We start from the raw sequence: 19,262 nt of genomic DNA, 5'->3' as shown, positions 1-19,262 counted from the left end.
GTTCAAGAAGCCACCTTTGAAATGCAAAGGCCCTCTCTAAATTCTGTCCCTGGGAGGTTAGATCACTATCTTTAATGGGGCCAAGACCCTGCCCCTTAGAATGCAGGTACCAATTCCACCCCCATGTAAACCCGCCAAGAAAGGCCCCTCAGAGTCAGAGGTCCGCAGTTACCCTTGTGCCCCTAGTTTATGGCCTTCAATTAGGAATGCTCAGATGTAGCTGTCTCACTAGCATGTAGTTGTGAATTGGAGACAGGCCGACAGGCACACAGAGCCATGAGCATAGAACTATCCACTTTCCCAAAAGTGACATTTCCACACACGTAATGTCGAATCCACTCGCACTACCGGATAGGATGCGCCATTACGAACTCATCTATTCCAAACATGATACTGTTACTATTTTTGCCCTTAGGAAATACTGCTCAATAGCCTTTCCCTACATTCCCTCATGCTAATCCAATGCGAGAAGCAAACACACCACCCGGTGCCATTCAGGACCCTTGCATGTAACACACACATGCGCACGCTGTACCTCTTCCCAACACTGCACCCATAAACATAGGCAAAATTATATCAATGCCTTGTATTCTCGCTCATATTTATTTCCTGTTCCTCACACCACGTCTTCCCCTGTATACCCAGTAAATTATGTTATGTTAATTTAATTTATAATGTGCATAAATCACCCAATGAGGGGTATCTTGGCGCAAAACAGCAAAATAAGCTTAAGAGTAGAATGATAAGCCTGAAATAACACAGTTCTGAGAAATTTCCTAAAATTAAATTAGCTGTTCATTGGCGTATATGAAATGGGAGCCTATTCCACAAAAGGGTAGCCAGGTAAGAGAAGGATCTTCCTCCTGAGCAAGATTTTGTGATACGTGGAACTGCCAGCAGAGCTTTATCACTAAATCTCAAAACTCTACATGGACGATAGTGGACAAGCTTTGAGGTAAGGTAGCTTGGCACAGTGCCCCGCAAAGACTTGTGAGTCAGGCAGCAAACCTTGGAGAGGATTCTCTTGCAAAATTGGTAGCTATTGAAGCGTGTGCAGAGGAGGGACAGATGCTGTCCCAGCTCAAAGATTAAGAATGAGACGTGCTGCCATATTTTCAACGACTTGCAGTTTGCTTAAAGCAATCTCATTTATCATTCACATTCGCATTCGTAGAAGTCAATAGAGCACAGTGTGCATTTACTTCTCCCTCCCTATCCAACCTGTGCCCTACACAGCTCTTCCACAGCTTCCCGGTGACTCACAGTTCTCCTTTCCAAACCTACCTGCTGTGACCTGCGCCTCTCATTCGCCAGATATCTGTGACCTACCTCTGCTATTGGTTTATCCTTCTCTATTCTGCATGCCCCTCCTTATGTAAATCAGTAACTTGTGAGATTGTGTTGGATCATACTTGCATTCATAAAGCTCTAAATACCACTGAAAAGACGCCGACGCACTTTAGTGGACAGGAATCTTTCTACTCCATGGAGGAGTGGTTGTTTGGAAGAATGCTGAATTTCAGTGTCTCATATGTGAGAAGGGTTTTGTTGCTCTGTGTGAGTTAGTCGGTGGTGCTCCTATCTTTTCCTAGGTTGTTATGCTTAGGCATGTGATGGCAGGAAAAGGAGTGAAAGCCAGGACACATGCAACTTACATGGATTCCTTATTGTGTCTGATTGAGCAGGTACCTATGGGCTCCATCCATGAATGACATAGCAGCCGAAGGCATGCACTGATGCAGGCAATGATGGCAGATCATCTTTACGTTCCAACTGCAGACACGTACGATGTGATAACCAGCATTAATCATTCATAGATAGGTCGAGTAGCGCCTTTCAACTGAAAGCAAAGGGCGCACGTGCACTTCAATCTGCGCCCTGCTTCAAAATTACGGGGCAGATTTACAATAACTGGCGCATCCCTGCATATCAGCAGGGATGCGCCAGTTATTTTGCGGAATGGCAGAAACCTCTGGCGCCCCCATGGATGCGCCGCATTTACAATGTGGCACACCATGGTGCAAGAATAGACAGATGCGTGACGCATCTGATGCCGTAAAGGTGACGCAGTGCTGGAGTTGAGTCGCAAGCGCGACGCAACTCCAGCACTGCTCGGGGGTGCTGCATCACTCCTTACGCCTGCTACAAGCAGACGTAAGGTTTTGACGCAGCGGGGTTGGAAAAATGACTGAGTGAAATCTTGCAGATTTCACTTAGCCACTTTTCCGAGGCGTTCCTGCTCCGGAACCCCCCCCGCGCCGGAACGCCCACAAGAAACCGACGCAGGTTTCATGTGGCGCAGGGCTTTACAACATGACGCATCACCCTAGATGTGTCACGTTGTAAATACCCCACAGCATGGCGCTGGCTTTACGGCGCCGCTGCATCACAGAAGTGACGCAAAGGCAGCGCAAAAGTGGCGTACGGGACTTGTAAATCTGCCCCATTGTTTTTAGCACTATGCTGCACTATCTTGAGAGCGTCATAATGTGCGATTACTCACTGCGGGCGATTACTCAATATATGCCGCATCACCGCTCGTCAACCTCTGATTTGCATCGCCTCAGTTTAAGCTCTTAGGGATGAGTGCAGCCACCAGAATTCTCTTACTCCATGCCGCATAGATGTGTCCCGATCCTTGCCATTGTGATAACCAGCATTAGACTGCTCAGTCTCTTCAGGGCCCCTGAAACGGTGCTCTTCCCTTCAGGCCCTTCTCCAACTGCCCTGTATACATATCATTTTACCCCAACCTTCTAACTCCAACTTTCTATTATCTCACAGTGCTTGTTACATCATCACACACTGTATGCAGTCAGCCAAGGTAAATGATCCAAGTTCATCCAAGAGTGATGAGAAGTAACCCACAAGCATGTAGGAAGAAACAGAGCCATTGTACTGCTCTTTAAGGGCTATCTAGTAGCAACCGGGAAACAACCAACATGAGGGCATGTGTTATATCAATGTTCTATAGGCTCCACAGATGAGCCACTGAGGAGCATATCATGACATACGCTATCAACAGACACCAAGATAAATTCTCTATGGGGTCCACCCAAAATAAGGTAGGAGCTACTAACAAGAATGTTCTCATTAATTCAGCCGGAGTATGCACTGGGTAGCCTCCGTAGATGAGTGAAGTATCAGTGTAGAGATGAAACTTGCATGCAGGTGTAGTTAATGTTCGTTAGAAACTTGATAGAAGTGACTTAGTAGTAATCTGCAGGTATGCACTGGTTGTGCATAATTTGAGCCGGGGGTTGCCGGTGGGGGCCAGTGGCACTCATTTTTGGGCACTGGCACCAATTTTTCCTGAACTGACATTTACCAAAAGGAAGAAAATGAAAAACACACAATGGGGAAAAGACGAAGAGAAAGACAGAAACACTGTTACAAAGGGAGGAAGAAGGAACCTGCAAGAGTGAGATAAATAGGCTGGGAGTGTCTGCAAGCGGAATCAAGATGCATGAGGAGGATTCAAGACTATGCAGCCTTGGTATTTTGCACACCAACAATTAATAGCACCAGACATGGACTTCCAATCAGAGCTTTGGGCACCAGTACTCATTTTTCACAACTTAAACACTTGTTGCAGGCAGCCATGGCCCAAAGGTCAGATTTGAGCATGCAGGCTCACAAATAATATAGACTCATGAGACAAACAAATGTGGCAAGTCACAAACTAGTAGCCAAGGAGAGTCTAACAAGAAGTGGTGGGGCAAGGAATACTGCAGATACTACAGTAGTGAGTCTCTGAAGTACCTCAGATTCAGATGCATCTCAGTGAAGGGTCTATAGGGCCCATGAAGAGGTGGTGAAGTTGCAACTCAAGTAACTTCACTGTGGTAGAGTCTATGGTGCACCAGCTGCAAACCATAGAGGTGGAACACATACATCTCAGTAGCGGATTGATGGATCCACCTAGAGATGGTGGAAAGCACATACCAAGGAAATTCAGAGACACTTAATTAGAGAGCCTATGGGGTACTACGCAGAAACAGTGAAGGCACAACCTAACAACTTCACAGAAACCTCAGTAATAGGTCTATAGTGTGCCACCCAATGGGGTGGTGCAGGAGCTCACCAAGTATTATTACATAAACCTCATTTGAGAGTTTGCGGTGTCCACCCAGAAGCAGTGAATGTGCAACCCACTGGTGTTTGTGAAACTTCAAAAAACCTGTAGAAAGAATGTATTTGCATTAATGAGAATGGGAGAGTATAGAGCAAGGAGTTTAAGGTACTTTGAAGGATAGAACGGGCAGGATATTTGGCCACTGGCCCTTTTAGGTCGTAAAAGGCCTAAACAGGAAAAACTCAAAGGAAAGACGCCCTTTGCCACTCACTCCACCGTTCACCTGGACACCCTGGAAGTTGAGGTTAAGTAAGTGTAATAGATCTCAATCAAACAGCAAGAATGGGGGTAAAGGAGGAAGGGCAACATTATGTGACTGCATGGGCCTGCAGGGCTGCGGAGGACTCGGTGATGCTACAGCAATGCAGAATACCTGCGAGACATGTGCAATCCAAACATACACAACACTAGCATTGAAAAAGTAAAGGCTCACCAGGGGCATAGATTGGTCATTAAGATTGGGGGTGTGAGCTTCAGACCGGCACATACTTTATACGGTGAGCAGGGCACATGAGAGGGGCTTAAGGGGCAGTGGAAAGGGAGAGGAATGTGGACTTTTAAAACAGAGATGAGAGAGTTTGCTTTTGACACTGTGCTAATGCAAAAATCCGAAGTGAAATCCGACAGACACCTCGCCATACCCGACTGAGAGCACCTGTACCCAACTAATCATCCAAAAATTAATTTATTACGGGGGGGGGGGTGTACCACTGCAAACCCTTCCCCCCCTCCTCCTCCCTGAAGCTATGCCACTGAGGCTCCCATCCACTAAAACGAAATGCATGAACAAGAACCATGTAGATGCATGTCAGGGTCAAACTGTAAAAACTTTTTACCATGGATTACACATTGTGCTCGGCTAACGGTTACTGATTGACACACATTTGGCCTGGGTGAGGGGCAGATTACAATTACTCTTTAGGGATCTCTCTACCGCTCTGCCTCTTGAGTATTAAATGTCGGTCGTGGTCAGAGAAGGCCAAGTGTATTTGCAACAAAAGGCTCAGGAGGGAGGGTGAGGTCATGTGCAGGGTTGGATTGGGATCAAAAATAGGCCCGGGCACGCGAAAAAAAAGTGGTTCACATTTGCATATTGCCGTTCTGCAAAAAACTGCTTCGGGAGGGGCGGGGGGCGGGTCTCTGATAGAGGCATGCTTTCTTAACTTTACTTAGATAAAAATAAATGCAAGGATTAGTTCACACAGGTGAAACACACCTGAAAACAAGTGAGGCCATTTTATCTCAGGCCTCCCACCGCCACTCAACCTGAATACATTAATGGGCTGGCCAAGCTAGAGAAAGGGAGTGACACCTCTGCCCCTTGGTAAAAGGGAGGTAATAGAGGCCCATCTGCCTCCGGAAAGGCCACTCAGGCACGCACTGGGCCGCTTGCGGCATCCTAGCAATGCAGACACCGCCCAAATCGGACCCTCTAGGCTGCCCAAAGAAGCAGCCCACAGCTGGAACTCAGATACCGGCCCCCCGACCGTTGCCCGAGTGCCTGATTTACCAATCCGACCCTGGCCATGTGACTGTACATGGGCATATGGGTCACATTGGTCTAAGTGGCGCCACCTTGTGGCAGGTTACCTCCTGATGACATGCAAGGCAAAACAATGTTAAACATACACACAGCACTTGAAATGTACCTCTCTAGACATGTGCACCTCATCCTCAAATAACATCCCATTTACCTCCCCTTCACACAGGCGCAAAGAAAACAGGCTGCAATAATATATTTTGCACAAATAAATTCTCCAAAATATAGACCGTACAAAAATATCTCCCTAAAAGGGTTTACTTGCTCTTCATCCTCCTTTCAAATACTTGTCCCCAAATGATTGGATAGATAAACATTCCAATCATCTTCTATCTTCTAAGTGAGTTTGGGTGAATTTAGAAATTTGATGCATGATAGATGATTTGTAGCTAGATATTAATGTGTAGTTGGGGTATTTCCAGTCTGTATTCTGGTTTTATATTTTAATAAAAGCTGTCTTTGCAGTCTATGTTGACTTGTGAGCTTCCCTTCTCCCAGTCTGCGTGTGATTTGCTTATCTCCCTGCTCTGATCACTGACCTACTTATCTCAGTTTCTCAACCTCTATATGCTCCTTCCCATCTCCCTTTCTATTTGTGACTGCACTTCTCCATTCCTCAAGTACTTTCAAACTGAACCTCTTCCTGGTTTTAGCCTACGACCTGCCCATCTTCCTAGCCCAGTCTACCTGGGAACTCCACTTTTCCTTCCCTAGCCTATCTGTGATTTGAACCTCTTCCTGGTTCAGCCTACCTGTGACCTGCCCCTCTCCTTCCCTAGCCTATCTTTGATATGAACCTCTTCCTGGTTCAGCCTACCTGTCACCTGCCCCTCTCCTTCCCTAGCCTATCTTTGATATGAACCTCTTCCTGGTTAAGCCTACCTGTCACCTGCCCCTCTCCTATCCTAGTCTACCTGTGATTTGATCCTCTTCCTGATTCATCTTACCTGTGACCTGCCCCTCTCCTTTCCTAGCTTGCCTGTGATTTGAACCTCTTCCTGGTTCAGCCTACCTCTGATCTGCCCCATCCTTCCCTAGCCTATCTGTGATATGAACCTCTTCCTGGTTCGGCCTACCTGTCACCTGCCCCTCTCCTTTCCTAGCCAACCTGTGATTTGATCCGCTTCCTGATTCATCTTACCTGGGACCTGCACCTCTCCTTCCCTAGCCTACCAGTGATTTGATCCTCTTCCTGGTTCAGACTACCTGTGACCTGCACATGCCCTTCCCTAGCCTGCTTTTCATTTGAACCTCTTCCTGGTTTAGCCTACCTGTGACCTGCACATGCCCTTCCCAAGCCTGCTTTTGATTTGAACCTCTTCCTGGGTCAGCCTACCTGTGACCTGCACATGCCCTTCCCTAGCCTGCTTTTGATTTGAACCACTTCCTGGTTCAGTCTACCTGGGACCTGCACCTCTCCTTCCGTAGCCTAGGTGTGAATTGAACCTCTTCCTGGTTCAGCTTCCTCCTTCCCTAGCCTGCCTGTGATTTGAACCTCTTCCTGGTTCAACCTACCTGTGACCTGCACCTCTTCCTCGCTCAGCGCCTCCACCTTGATGTGCAGCCTCCCGCGCCGCTCCGTGTGGTCCACACCACAGAGACTGGGCACACTCTGTACACACCGCTTGTGCACATTCATTTCACAGCCTGTGGAAGGGTAAAGGGAGAGGAACTATTAATAATTAATATATCACTATTGGTATTTCTAAAATCTTCCAGAATGATGTTTTCTGTAGCTATTCCACACAACCTACACCAGTCATCTGCAGAGCCACAATGGGTTTCTTCGCACTGCAATTAAAAGATGACCACTAAAGAATTGTACCACCCTATATATATTTACACAGCTAGAACTGTTACTACCCGACACTTGGACCTTCTCTCAACGAAATCCCGTTGTTAGAAAACCCATACTAAGAAAGAAAGAATCCTTTGACATTTAGGCTTTGATCCCTGAAGAGTTTAGCGTCAAAAATATGTTCTCCCTCTCCGATACTACACCTTGAAACACGGGCTTCCAAAGCCAAGCGTATTCCCTTGCAGTAAAGCAGTATTCTTCTGTGGGATGGGAAACCTGCACCATGCTTTTGCATTATGGTGCTCGCACAGAGTCCACAAAAGGAAGCAAAGGTCAGCCTTTTACTGAATTCCTTAAGTGATATATACAATTTTTAACGGAATTCATGTTGTGAAATGGTCGGCGGCGTTTCAAACCCAATTATTGGGGTTCAGGCACCCATTTACTGACCTGTTGCCTCACGATCAAATCACGGAAATTGACGTGGCGGTTTCCCAATTTGCCCAGCTGCCTTCATTTGATTAAGCTTGCATCAAATTCTAACCCCGAGCTCTTGATCCATTCCTACCAGTTGAATGACGAACTGGAACTCTTCCTAAGATCGATCGACTTTATTTCTAGCACACGCCTTGCTCACTTTGTCCTGAAGATGAACCCCAATAATTGGGTTCGAAATTCCGTCGACCATTTCACAACATGAATTCCGATAAAAATTATATAAATCACTTAAGGAATTCAGCTGTTCTTTGTTGTCAATGCGATGTCTTTTTAAAACCCACTGTCACTATTTTCACACCACGCTTTCTATGTATGTGAGCACTCTATAATTGATTTCGTGGAAATAAATACTCGTCACCCCTGTGACCTACATTCCCCTCTACATATTCATCTTTTTGCTCCCTACTGCTCCCCACTGAATTCATTTCATTTGACTAATTGATAGCTGTGTAACCCTTTGTATTTCTGGACTTTTTTAGGCCACATCTGAACCATTGTTCGCTAAATATTAATCATCACCCCTGGTTAAAATATCGGGGTCCCAGTGTTTCCCTAACCCTGATTCACAAAGGGCCGCCACACTCGTGGCAGAGGCCTGATAGTTATGGGGTAGTCTCAGCACTCGTGGGGGAGGCCCTGCAGTCTCGGGGTAGTCTTCGCACTCGGGGAAAGTTAACACATATCCGTTGGGCGCATTGCAAGTGCCACAGGCTATAATGTGCTTGAAATATGCCTGATAGGACATCAACCACTTTGTGACAGAGTATCCCATTCGCCAAGCTATAAATATGACCCTTAATGTACAGGCTGGTTGCTACCAGTGACGGGAAGTGAGAAGAAGTGCAGAATTTTCTATATCCTGTTTGATAGAAACAATTTATCCAAGAACCAGGACTAGATTTGATTACTGTCCCGAAATTTGGATCTAGACAATTCTTACTAAAATGTGTTGTACCTTGTCACTTAGAAAACAAGGACAAGCAAAGCCAATTGAGCACACTTTTTAGATTTGCCAATGCTTTTCACCATGGGCAAAACAAAAGAAGCTCAGTACTATATAAAGATACGCATGTCATCATGCATGTGCACATATGTGCCATGATACTACTGCGGCCCCAGCGTGATGACATGTACACGCATATGTGTCAGGACAAAGCTGCCATTTTATTTTTTGATTTACCGTTCCAAGATGGTTTATACACTTGGAGCAGTAAATTAAAGAACATAAGTAAATAAAATGTAAAGGTGTAAAAAATTATGTTTAGCAAATGGAGTGGCCCTGTAGCAAAGTGCACCGATGGGGCCTTCTAAAAATTCAAATAAATAACAAACAGCATGAGCAGGGGAGCAACATAGGACCTCGGGGTTGGGAGAGCAACACAAAGCACAGAAGGTGTGCACTGTGGTTCAGGAAGCTGCACCCAGGGAAGTTCTAGAGAACGAGAAAAGACATGCACTTTCAAAAAAGGCAAACACAAGAAGAAGAAGGAAAGCTATTGAATAAGAAGCAAGCAGATGAGATTGACAAGAAAGCCAGCCAATGATAGGCAATGAAGTGACCCAAAGCCATCTGTAAGTGTTATCCACAGTAGGTCTTTCAACAATAGACTTCTTTAGCTTTATTGATGGAGTGATCAAAAGCATTTTTGGAGCTGGAAGATGTGTACAAAGGATACATTGAAGCATATGCTGGCGATATGCCTGCTCCTGAGTACGGGCTTGATTTAGATCTTGGTGAATGGGTTACTTCGACACAGATATCCTGTCCACTGAAATGTTAATCCCATTATATCCTAGGGGATTTATATTTTGGCGGACGGGATATCAGTCACCGTTCTGACGGAGTAACCCATCCGTCACCGTCTAAATCAGGCCCTTAGGCTCCTAAATTATTTTTATTGCCAATTAAAAAAGCTTAGGGTATTCATGTTGTAAAGAAAACATTTGACTATTTAGTAGGTCTAGATGATTATCCTGTTTCAGTTGTGAGTGCTAAATGTTTAGACAAAGTTGTAGTCAACAAGGTTAAAAAAATCATTAAAGCCCAAAGTACAACGTTCGTCCCTTCATATTAATGCCCTACAGAATGTCACCTCAGTCTTCCTTCAGAGAAGGATTAACAGAAAGGCAAGGTACCATGCTCCTCCCAGCACCGTCCAACCCCACCCATTTTGTAAACGAATTGGTAAATTATTCTAAAGATTTATACATTTTGTACGGGATTTGATAAAATAAAGAAACAAGTCATGTAACGAGACTCAAAAAGTCAATGCTAGTACATCTTCTCTGCATTTTCCAGTACAACCAGGGCCGACCTGGATACTTTAATAAGCCCTGGTAAAAACAAAAAGTTCAATCTAGCATAGCTAGGCCATGGCAGGCCATCCTGTTCTCAAAGCATTCCTCTAACCTGCCGACCACCGAATAAATTCCAGAGCAGCCAGTCTAGCCCTGAGAACCGCAGTGATGGTTCTTCCTCTTACCCTAAAACTACTGCACCTTTTAAGACTGGCAGCGCAGAACGGAGAGACTGTCTCACTAGGTAGAGGGTGGATTGCAGGGATCAAAATATAAAAGTGTCCCCTAATGTTTCCTTCAGGACACATCCCAATTATTTGTTAGATAATTGTCATATTTCACCCACACCAGAAGGAGGGCCAGCAGAAAAGTCACGGGTCAAGGTGTGCATTTATGCTGGACGCCTAGGTGTGAGAAGAAACAGAGCCAATTCATGGTGAGTGACTGCACGTCCAGAGGAATACTGGGATGATCATTCATCTGGATTTCTTCTTGGAGCCCATTGCTTCTTCTTATTTAAAATTCTTCCTTACATATGAATGGGAGCATCTTTTGATTTATCAGTACGCTGTTGAAGTTTGTCATCATATGAATGACACAATTGTAATAAAGTGAGATTGCTTTTAGGTTTGGTGGATGTAAGATATTGGGTTATTGGTTGAGGTGGGTGGTTGACTCACAAAAGTCACTAATCAAAATTGAAACAAGCTTTATTCAATTTAGTAAATAAATCATAAAAGCACAAAACGAAATAAATCCACAAAATTATTCATATAAACATGAATAATAAACAACATCGGGATTGATAAAATACACATAAAAACAGCAGTATCAAAGTTGATTGAATATATATACTTTTTTTCATTTGCTCCATATGGTATAGAATATCAGATTTATATATCTATGAATATAATTTTCTAATATCGCAAAATACAAAATGCACCAACTATCCATAATGCATATCTTTTTCTAACTACAATTGCTCCTCAACTAAAATTGAAAACAGCGGAACAAATATCAATAGAATCCAGAGAGAGCAGATATCTAAAAGCTTCAATATAAGAACAAGGGCAATGTGCCCTCAAAAGTGGTAACAAAAAACTGGCTCTTACTGTCTTATACAGGGCACAAAACAAAATGCAGGGTACTCTGTTTTGTCATGTCATCACATGGACATAGCGTAAGTTTGCTGCAGATAAGCTAACAAAAAGTGCACCAAGGAGAAAAAGAACCTGGTAAAATAAAACCTATATGCGGGTTTATAAAAAAGCAAGATAGAATTGCGGTTGAATAGTCAAAACACATTTAGAAAACACAATGATCTCGGCTAATTCAATGACTGCAAATGGTGTGAACTTACCCTTATAGCATACGCTGTTCTAATAATAAGTTTCGATTGGTGGGGAATTTTTTATTTATTATTAAAAAAATCTATTAATCCCACTTCTTGAAACGTACGTTTCAGATAACGAAACCATTGAATGATATCAACATTAGATGAGGAAAGACAGTCTCATATAATAAACCTTGTAAATTCTAGTTCCAGAGCTAGCCAGAACTTTGCCCATAACAGCAAGGGAGCAAGACTAAGTCTCTTCTTCAATATGTTCTAAACTCAGTTCAGAGTGACAAAAGGGGATGGACGCACTTTTAGGTACCATCAAAAGCCTTCTAATACAATTATTCTCTACTACCTGGAGCTTAGAGCACTTACTATAGCCCCAAACGCCTGCCCCATAAGAAGCGATCCAAAGACATTTAATTCTGCAAAGAATTAACATCACTATGACTGGTTTCTGACCCAAATGGGCAGCAAAACGAAAGTTTGCCTCCAGTGCTCTGGAGGTCGGCAGGGCTCTTAAAGTTAATAAAGAGTGCCATGAGAGCTGGGGGTTAAAAAACTATTCTCAAATAAGAAAAGCTTTTGACTTTTTCAATCCCCTTGACCACAAATGTTTTGGACTTAGTTCTCTTAGGCCAACATACCATTACTTATGATTTTTTATGGTTCACTTTTAAATCCAGGGATGCAATAAAACCTACAAAAGCATAGCAGGATTTCTGTAAACGATTTTCTGTCCTTGAAATAAGGACAGCATCATCCGCATATAAGAGAGCTGGGATGAAGTCAATACCAATCTTTGGGTAATCAAGATTTTTATGCAACAATTGAACCTCTAAACCATTTGTATAAATGAGGAATAGGAATGGAACCAAAATACAACCTGGGCGAACCCCTTCAGTCGAAAATATAGGGTTTGTTTTATCGCCATTAGTATCATGGTGATCCCTAACTTAAGTGTCGGAATGTAGTCTGCGCAATAGAACAACTAATGGTTTCTTCCCTCCACTCCCATATCTCCCATCATAGCCCACAATCTGTCCTAATTGACAGTATCAAATGCACTAGATAGGTCCATGAAGGCAGCGGCGGCCCCTCCTTCAGGGCGGAGGAGCGCCGCCCTCCCCGCCACCACCAGAAAATAAAACGCTAATAAAACAGGTTTTAAAACCCATTTCATTATCATTTTATTTTAATCCCCCTGGATTCGCCCCCAGGACTCTGACGAGTCTTGCGGGTGGGTCCAGGGGGATGACACTGTGGTGGGGGAGTGGCAGTGCACTCCTGTGTCCCTTCTTTGCGCATGAGGGTTTGGCCGGCCGTTTCAGGCCAACCAAACCCTCATGCGCAGTGAAGCTTTCTCCAGCCCCAGCTGCGTTGCTGGGGCTGGAGAGAACAGGCTCTCAGTCTGCCTGGGAGCGCAACGTCTCAGCGCTCAGGCCAATCCTGACCCTGTTTTCCTGCAGCGTCATGATTGGCCACAGTGCGTTCCAGGAGCCTGGGCCCGGAAGAGCGCGAGGCAGCAGACGACGGCGGCGATCCAACAATAGCAAGTCTAATAATGTTTGTTAACATTGGCGCCCAAAGGCTAACATTATCCTTATATAGGTCAATGGGTAGCCCTTACAGACCCGGAGCTTCGAGCCGAATGCCCTTGGAAATTGCAACTTCCACCTCTTTCATTGAGATAGAGCCGCTAAAATGGATCGCTTGATTCGCCTTTTGAATCCCTTCTGGATCTTGTTCAACTGAAGCACTCACATTATTGAAAGGGTTAAAAATACACATGAAATGTGCAACCCATGAATCTCCTGAGATCAGAGATTCCATTTTTTGATAAATTACATCTGCAAACACCGGACGGTTAATAACGGCCAGAACCTTTTCATATTCTTAAGAGACCCTGCTGCTATTACATCCTCCCGAGCCTCTGCCCTCGTAGCTTCAATCGTAGCTTTATATTGCTTCCTAAGTGCCTTAACTTGCTCTTTATCATGGGGATTGCCTGAAGGGTGCCTTTTAAATCTTTATAAGCTTTTGTGCAGGCTCTGTTGAACCATTGCTTTAATGGCTTCTCCTTGTGACTGTGGCTTTTCACCGTAAGAGCAGATGAGATAACTGTACTCAAGGCTTGAACGTCCTGTACAATAACAGCTGGTGAACTCTCTTGACTTAAACAACTGTTTATAATGTCAAAGTTCTCACAAATATTTTTTTCCTCGAAAGCTGTGGGCTTACCCGGTCCCATTTTAGCGTAAGACCTTGATTTGTATTATACCTGACGGGAACTTCAGGGGATTGTTTACTCCCTAACTTTACTTTAAAAGACGCTGTTAGAGGATTGTGGTCACTTGAACAATGAGGTAAGACTTTATAATCCCCCACTAGGCCAATAAAGCTGCTAGATATTAGCATAAAATCAATCACACTTGCATCCCTCCAACAAAGGTCGGATAATGCACAACTGGAACGCTAATACAATCATTTACAAAAAACAAATCACTTAAAATCACAATTCCATTTAATGTGCCCCCATAAATGGAATGATAAAAATGAGACATTGAATGACCATCCTTGTTTTCTAACCCACAGACTCGTGAACCACTAAATTTACACGTTGTACAATTAAAATCCACATACCAAATAATACATAGGACATATCTCACAGAAGTTACTTTACTAATTTCCTCCTGCAGTTTGTCCACCACCTCTGAATTACGCTGGTCAAAGATATTATAGTAAAAGATTATGATTAACAAATCTACAGTACCTAAACTGGACAGTAAAGATAATTGGTACCAAGGAGAGGAACATACGGATCTGATTTTCACTGATACATGTTTAGCGGCTATAAGCATTGCCAGTCCACCCATCGCCCGACCAGAGGTAACAGAATTTGCTGAAATGCAAATCGAGCGAAACCCATTTATATGGAAATCCACTAGTGACCACGTCTCCTGTAAACATATTAAATAAAAGCTCGAAACAAAGCCCACCCAGTCCTCATTTCTCAGCTTCAAATCAATCCCAGCTATATTCCTAGACAGTACCGCTGAATAAGAATCAGAACATTTGAGCATCACAACTATTGCTTCCCTCGAGTCTGATCCTGAAAAATGTACAGTGTGGCCAATAATGTCACTTCGCCATCGACCACATTTAGGTTCGCTCTTCGATGGTCAACAGTAGGAGACTCAACTCACTTGATCCCTCTACTTTTTTTTCTGAGTTTATATAGCGTGAACTTGACCTGAATCGGGTATCAGAGTACTTTACATAGCACCAGTTGTGTTACACAAGGACACATTCATTTTTGTTAGGCACAGGGAGATTAAGTGATTTGCCCAGAATCACAGGATGTTGAGCGTCATTGCCGAGACTCGAACACGGTTCCCAAGATTTGAGGTCGACCGCCCTAGCCGTTAGGCCACATCCTTTCCTCTATTATATCTTCTGTGAGGGATAACATCAGATGTCAGTCAATATCTGCTAATACTGTTAAAGCTTTAAATCTATTTGCATGGGTAAGAGAAGCCAATGGAGACTGTCTTTGCAAAAATCTCTGAGTACCACCATGCTTGTTCCTAAAGGTAAGACCAGGTGGAGGTGGATACAAATAACCTAATGGATGCACCTTTATATTGCTTAGATTTAAACTCGTATTACTCAGACACATCAACAAAAACTGTACACACTCAGGGTCTCTAAAGTTTATAACAACACAGTCTCCCTCCACTGTTTCCAATGTAGGACCAACCCGCTGGTCTCTATGTGACATGAGAACTCATCAAGGATAGATGGGGGGGGGGTAGCATTCCTCAGACACAAATGTGCTGCTTTATTAATAAGACTTTGACAGTCCTCCCCTATACCATCTGGCAGCAAAGGAACACCCATAAGAATCAAGGTATATGGTGAGTGCAAATGGTCAGAGGTACCTTTAGAGTAAGGAGTAACTGAGGTAAACTGTGTACGGGTGGGAGATTTCCTAACTCCTAATGAATTGTTATCATACTCAGGGGCTCGAGAAGAAACTCGAGATGATATTAGCAAATCTATAACTTCACCTCCTCGTACACTTTGCTTAACAGGAATCATAGCAGTACCAGATGGAGCTCGTTGGACATTGTCTTGCACAGAATCTATGCTTGCATGAGATGAAAAATTAGTTTTTTTTAATTCGACAATTATCGACTGCCTGCTGTACTGAAACCTCCCCATGGAAAGGTGGGTTATACCTATCTGTGATGACGCCCCCCGAGATAATAACTGCTCTTCAGTCTTCCCCAGACGGGTCATGATAGGTTTCAGTGCATCTGCCAGAATACGAACATAAAACTCCTCAGAAACACACAGAGACCCCTCCTCTCCCACCTCATTAACCCTACTCGCCTCCACCTGACCTCTACCTGGCTGGCCCTTTTCGGGGCTAAAAGCAGTTTTTTTACTCAGTCCCTTCCTCTGTTCGCTTCGCTTCGCTTCCCGCCCTTTGGATTTGATATTGCAGCTTCACCTATATTCTGAGCAGGGGATAGGACACTAGTAGCCGGGTTATTTGTGGAGATATTAATTGCAACCCTAGGTGAGAGCAGAACGGTTAATGCAATCTCCCACCATCCCTCTTCATCACTGGTCCCCAAATCCTCTGTTAGAACCACGTGAGGGGGTGGGGGCGAGGATAAAGATAACCTTCTCTCTGCTAGTTAAAATTATTTACTAACAACTATCACAGCACGCTGCAAAAATCTGTCAAGGCCATGCTAGTGGACCGGTGTGAGGAGTCGCAGTGGCGTGAGTCTTTGGAGTAAGTGTGACAACAAGACCACGGTCCCACAACGGTCCCGGGTTGGGAGAATTTCTAATAAACCCTTACATTTGTTCTCTCTTGGAAATTACCCAGAGTACATGATGACAGCAGTATCGGCTGCTTGTCGATAGAAGGTAAAAAAAAAAACAATTAGGGGCATAGACCAGATAAAAACGGGACCAACACCCTGATGAATGCCAGAACGACTCAGATGAGCGTGTAACAGTGGCTGAAACATGTTGATTTACGCAGCAGGGATCTAGGGGTCCTTACCTCCCCTAACCGTCCCGAGATATTACTTTTAATCCTACAAAGGGGTGACAGGAATAAAGATTGCTGATGGTCCCCTCCTAGGAAGTTTTAAGTGTTTATTTCTGCACTTTGTGGTCCCTCCTTCAGGGAATAATTCTCCTTGTATCTGTATTCATTATTTGCGTTTTCTGTTGACATTGTTTGTCTTTCTGTACTCTCACCACTATAAACTTCACTCTAAAAAATGTTGCGCTCCGCCCATTGTGTTGGTCTGCACTGGGGCATTTGACGCGGCCCAATGATGAAGCATGACACTGCAAAGTGTGTGAGGGCAGTATTATAATAAAAATGATTTTTAATTCTCGAAATACCTCTGGGTTTTAGATAGTGAAGGATAAAACTATTTCTTTGTCACTGTCTTATTGCCTTGTAATAATTTTTAATGAATGTAGTTCTTCTCTGCTTAGTGAGTGTCCAAGGCCATGCTAGTAACAGCTAATGTAGGGGCAGGACAAAACGAACCCCTAAAATGATGATAATAGCAGTCACAACGAAATCCACAATTGCTGATGCAGTTTGTGTTGGTCAGATAAACTCTACCACACCTCCAAAGTGTGCAGTACCTTTCACTGCTATTTCAAACATGGTGAAGCCAAAAGAAAGGGCCCAGCCTCACATAGGTGCAGAAGGGCCTGCTCTTGGCCCAGTCTTCGCCCAGGCACACATCCGGCACAACCCAATTCGCAGGATCAGGTGAGCACCTTTAGCGCATTGCCCGTGGTTTTGCCGGCCTCCTGAAGGGCTGTTGTACGCTGTGGGATGAAGTCCCACCACAGCAAGAAAGTGCAGGCAGAAGTCCCGGAGTAGAGAAGAAACAGTGTAGCAACCGCGGCACAAAATAAACCTGTGTTTAACCTTCTGGTAGCCCGGCACAAAGCAGTCCGGCTTAACTTAGAGCTTATGTGTAAAGTATTTATGCAGCACGCAAACAGTAATAAAGGGAATACTCAACAGAAGTCAAATCTCAAACCAGTCTAAAAAAATCCAGTAAATGTTAATAGATAAAATGATACCAGAACAACCAAAATCCAATTAGTTGATCTGGAGTAGATTCAATTTTAAAGTTTATAGTGAAAATAGAGCTTAAAAGCAAAAAAGGGCCTCTCTCGGTAATCTGGTCGTGCTAGACCAGAGGAAAGTCACACATTCAGGAAAACCGTGATGGAAAGTGGGTCGGATACAGGGATTAAGTTCCAAACACCTCAGCTCGTCCAGACTTCTACTTTGACAAATCCCACGCATATGGGAAACCAGATCCGAGGGTTAAGCCGTCTCCTACATCACTTCTAAAGCATGCAATGACCTGCTGCTACACATAAGAGTCTCATCCTCACCTACTTGAATTTCGCAAGAAGCTGAAGGTCTGTCTTTTCAAGCAGCCCCACTCGGCCCCATGTTTGTTTAGACTCATATCTGCTCAGAGCCAGGATACTCTCCCCTGGTGATAGTGCAAATCTGTATGAAATAACATAATTTAACAAGTTAGTTCCACCTTAAGAATCTGGCGTGAAGAGTTCTATTCGCAGTGGAGAAGGCCGCTAGGAACAGGGAGATCATCGCAGATGGTCATGGGTCGGGTGACATGAGCTTTCATCACTGTCGTGAGAAGAGGCAGTTGGGTGTTACAGACAGTCATTGCTGGACCTTCACGTTGGTAGTCACCGTGGGCTGTTGCTGCTGTAGCACGGAGTTCAGATCTTGTGTTGCTAGTCATCACTGGCAGTCGCATAGCACGAAGAGCAACTCTCACAGGAGCTTTGCTTTAGCAGTGGTCGCGGGCAGCAGAGTTTCAGCACAAAGGGGTCCATTCGCAAAGGGCTCAAACTTCAGGATATCACCTTTTCTTCTTTGAAGAAGCTCAAACCGATGCCAGCCAAGGGTCCAGTGACTGGCGGGACCTTTTGGGGATTGGCAACTCACTTTAGCAGAGACCAGTAGGGCCCAGGAAGGTCCAATTGCAGGTCCAGTGCAGTGGGTCAGTTGGGCAGTTGCAGGGATCCCTCTGGAGCTTGTTATATTGTTGCAGTTCATGCAGGAGGTCAGCCAACTGGCTCTTGAAATCACTCAGCTTAACTTGGGATGAAGGTAAGCAGGTCCAGTTTCCTTCTTAGAAGCAAGGCATACCTCAGCAGCAGGGCAGTCCTCTAGCAGCAGAGCAGTCCTTCTTCTGTAATGTCCACAGGTCCAGATGTGTTCTGAAGAGTCGCTCTGGTGGTTCAATAAGTATATTTGGTGACAGCCTTTGCATGCCGGAGGTCACCCTGTTTTACCCCCACATCTGATTCTGGAATGTTCTTCCCTCTCCCTGTTAGGGCTCCAAGAATTCTTAGGTGACAAAAGACTTGTGCAGGTTCCTTTGTGTGTGCTAGAGGCAAGCCCTTTGAAGTGCAAGTTGGACTGGGCACAGCTCCGACCCCTAGCCATCCTGCCACACCTAGTCCCCTTTGTGTCACTGTCTGGAATGAATACTAGGGGTGGGCGGAATTTGCGCAATCGCGTTACGCAAATCTCCGCGAAACGGTAAAAAATCTC

General features: G+C 44.4%; 1 protein-coding gene across 2 annotated transcripts in view; it reads right to left on the bottom strand.

The window, feature by feature from the left end:
• Positions 1–19,262, bottom strand: part of PRKCG (protein kinase C gamma) — a 1,134,441-nt gene that overhangs the window by 308,139 nt on the left and 807,040 nt on the right. For both annotated transcript variants that reach the window (XM_085616481.1, XM_085616482.1), the window contains exon 5: positions 7,191–7,322. In XM_085616481.1, the coding sequence (XP_085472607.1) occupies positions 7,191–7,322 (132 nt within the window). The remainder of the gene's footprint in view (positions 1–7,190; positions 7,323–19,262) is intronic.

This window comes from Triturus cristatus, chromosome 7, assembly GCF_964204655.1.
Source record: "Triturus cristatus chromosome 7, aTriCri1.1, whole genome shotgun sequence".
Taxonomy (NCBI): Eukaryota; Metazoa; Chordata; class Amphibia; order Caudata; family Salamandridae; genus Triturus; species Triturus cristatus.
This window is presented reverse-complemented; position numbering and strand designations above follow the sequence as displayed.